The sequence below is a fragment of the Otolemur garnettii genome, unplaced genomic scaffold (assembly GCF_000181295.1).
Source record: "Otolemur garnettii isolate 467f Iridium unplaced genomic scaffold, OtoGar3 scaffold00007, whole genome shotgun sequence".
NCBI classification, from domain to species: Eukaryota; Metazoa; Chordata; class Mammalia; order Primates; family Galagidae; genus Otolemur; species Otolemur garnettii.
The window spans coordinates 6,816,069-6,818,896 of record NW_003852402.1 but is presented as its reverse complement, the minus strand read 5'-3'; the positions used below and the strand labels follow the sequence as shown (position 1 = coordinate 6,818,896).

General features: G+C 42.2%; 1 protein-coding gene across 1 annotated transcript in view; it reads left to right on the top strand.

Annotated features, from left to right (window-relative positions):
- The window catches only part of XRCC6 (X-ray repair cross complementing 6), a 34,762-nt gene that overhangs the window by 17,052 nt on the left and 14,882 nt on the right, over positions 1 to 2,828 (top strand). Inside the window, exon 7 of the mRNA XM_003783155.3 lies at positions 854 to 1,040. Coding sequence (XP_003783203.1) covers positions 854 to 1,040 — 187 coding nt within the window. The remainder of the gene's footprint in view (positions 1 to 853; positions 1,041 to 2,828) is intronic.

Genomic DNA, 2,828 nt, shown 5'->3' with positions numbered 1-2,828 from the left:
TGCCATCATTGTTGTTTGGCGGGCCCGGGCTGGGGATTCGAACCCACCACCTTAGGTGTATGTGGCTGGCGCCTTAGCCGCTTGAGCCACAGGGGCCGAGCCAAAACTATCATTTTTATTACATAGGTAGAGCATCCCTAGTCTGAAATGCTCCAAAATCTACAGAGTCTCACTCTGTTAGCCTGGGCAGGACGCTGTGGCATCACAGCTCCAGCAACCTCAAACTCTTGGGCCCAAGTGATTCTTTTGCCTTAGCCTCCCATTAGCTTGGACTGTAGGCACCCATCACAATGCCCAGCTAGTTTTTCTATTTCTAAGAGATGGGGTCTTGCTCTTGTTGAGGCTGGTCTTGAACTCCTGAGCTCAAGCAATCTTCCTATCTCAGCCTCCCAGAATGCTAGGATTATAGCCGTGACCTACCATGCCTAGCAAAATCCAAAACCTTTTGAATGCCAACATGATACTTACAGGAAGTGGTCATTGAAGGAAGCATTTTTGGATTTCAAATTGTCCTTCTGGGGATGTTAATCATTATGTAGTATATAATGCAGACATTCCAAAATCCAAAAACATCTGAACTCTCAAACACTTCTGGCCCAAGCATTTTGGATAAGGGATACTCAGGCTGTAGTACATTCCTTACTATTTTCAGTAGTTAATATATTCTAAAACTAATTTTTGTGGTTTAGACACCAGGGAAGTAGTATAGCAAATTCTGTTATATTATTAAAGGGCATTATATTTATATTCTAAGACCTTGCTTAGGATTATTGGAGAGAGTAGAACAAATAAGGAATGTTAGATGAGAAAGTACTGTTTTTCAGTCAATGCTTTTTCATTTTCCCTCCCTCAGTTTAAAATTTAAGCTCAGCAAAGATATAGCACTCACACTGGGTGTTTATAATCTGGTCCAGAAAGCTGTCAAGCCTGCTCCAATAAGGCTCTATCGGGAAACAAATGAACCAGTGAAAACTAAGACCCGGACATTTAATGTAAATACAGGCAGTTTGCTTCTGCCTAGTGACACCAAGAGGTCTCAGGTAAGTAGATACGCCTTCTTACTGAATTTTTTCCCATTGAAAAATTTACAGTGAGGACAGACATTGGTTAGGCTAACCAGTTACTAGTAAATAACTTTCTTGTGTCATCTTTCTTTCCAAGCTATTCAAGCACAGAGTCTTTTTGGAACTATGGCATCTAGATGAGTGATATCTTGAGAGTTAGAAAATTAAACAGAGCCGGTGTTTGAAAGAGATTCATTGTCCTTGATCACTCAGCACACGCTGCTCTGAGTCTAAAAGTTTAATTCCTGACTCAGGTACAATAGCAGAAAATGCTTTTGTAGTTAACTGGGGAGATGAGCTAAATGTGAACTTAGTTCCATTGTGGTTAAAGAACATACTTAGGATTTCAGTCTTTTTTACATGTATTTAGACTTGTTCTGTAACATTTATTTATTTGAGACAGAGTCTCATTTTGTTGCCTTTGGTAGAATGCTGTGGCCTCAGAGCTCACAGCAACCTCCAACTCTTGGGCTCAATTGATTCTCTTGCCTCTGGCCTCCCAAGTAGCTGGGACTACAGGCTCCCACCATAATGCCCGGCTATTTTTAGAGATGAGGTCTCGCTGTGGCTCAGGCTGGTCTTCAAGCTGGTGGAGCTTAGGCAATCCACCCACCTTAGACTCCCAGAGTGCTGCACCTTGCCTAGCCTTATTTATTTTTTGAGATAGGGTTTCCCTCTGTTGCCCAGGCTAGAGTGCTGTGGATGGCATCATCATAGCTCACATTAGCTATGAACTCTTAGGTTCAAGTGATCTCCCTGCCTTGGTTTCCCAGAGTGCTAGGCCTGAGCTATGGTGCCTAGCCTGTGGACTTTTTTCTTAGGTAGAGAATTTCTTTTTGTTAAACTAATTTATTTTTTTCCTTCTGCTTTGGAATGACACATGTACATTTTTCTGAACCTAAAAGACAGACTTAGCATGTAGAACATTATCTTTCTTCATGTTCTCACCTTTGTTCAATCTTAAGAAGGATTTGACATTGAAAATTAGAATCGAATGAGTTACCGTTCCTTTTTAATTATGCAAAATGTGGGAGAGACTCTGAAGTTTTATGTAAGTTCAGGACCTAGAAAGATGACTAAAATATTATTTTAATTCAACCCATGAGATGGTTTATGGAGTACAAATTTCAAGCCAGAGTATTTTGCCCTACTTTTTGAAAAAAGAGGTAAGAATGGCTGGGTGTCATGGCAGGTGCCTGTAGTCCTAGCTACTTGGAAGGCTGAGGCAAGAGAGTTGCTTAAGCCTAAGAGTTTGAAGTTGCTATGAGCTATGATGCAATGGTACTCTACCAAGAGTGACAAAGTGAGACTGTCTCAAAAAAAGAAATTTCTTCCATTTTGGAAGTAACTATTTTTTCACATTGGTTTATTCATAGGTAATAGTTGGGGTTACTAAGTTTTTTTTTTGAGACAGAACCTCAAGCTATCCCTCTGGGTAGAGTGCCGTGGCATCACAGCTCACAGCAACCTTAAAATCCTGGGCTTAAGCAATTCTCTTGCCTTAGCCTCCCAGGTAGGTGGGACTATAGGTGCCCGCCACAATGCTGGGCTATTTTTTAGAGACGAGGTCTCACTCTAGCTCAGGCTGGTCTCAAAACCTGTGAGCTCAGGCAATCTATATGCCTCAAGAGGCTAAGGCACCAGCCAAGGCACCAGCCACATACACCTAAGGTGATGGGTTCGAATCCAGCCCGGGCCCACCAAACAACAATGACGGCTGCAACCAAAAAATAGCCAGGTGTTGTGGCGGGTGCCTGTGGTCCC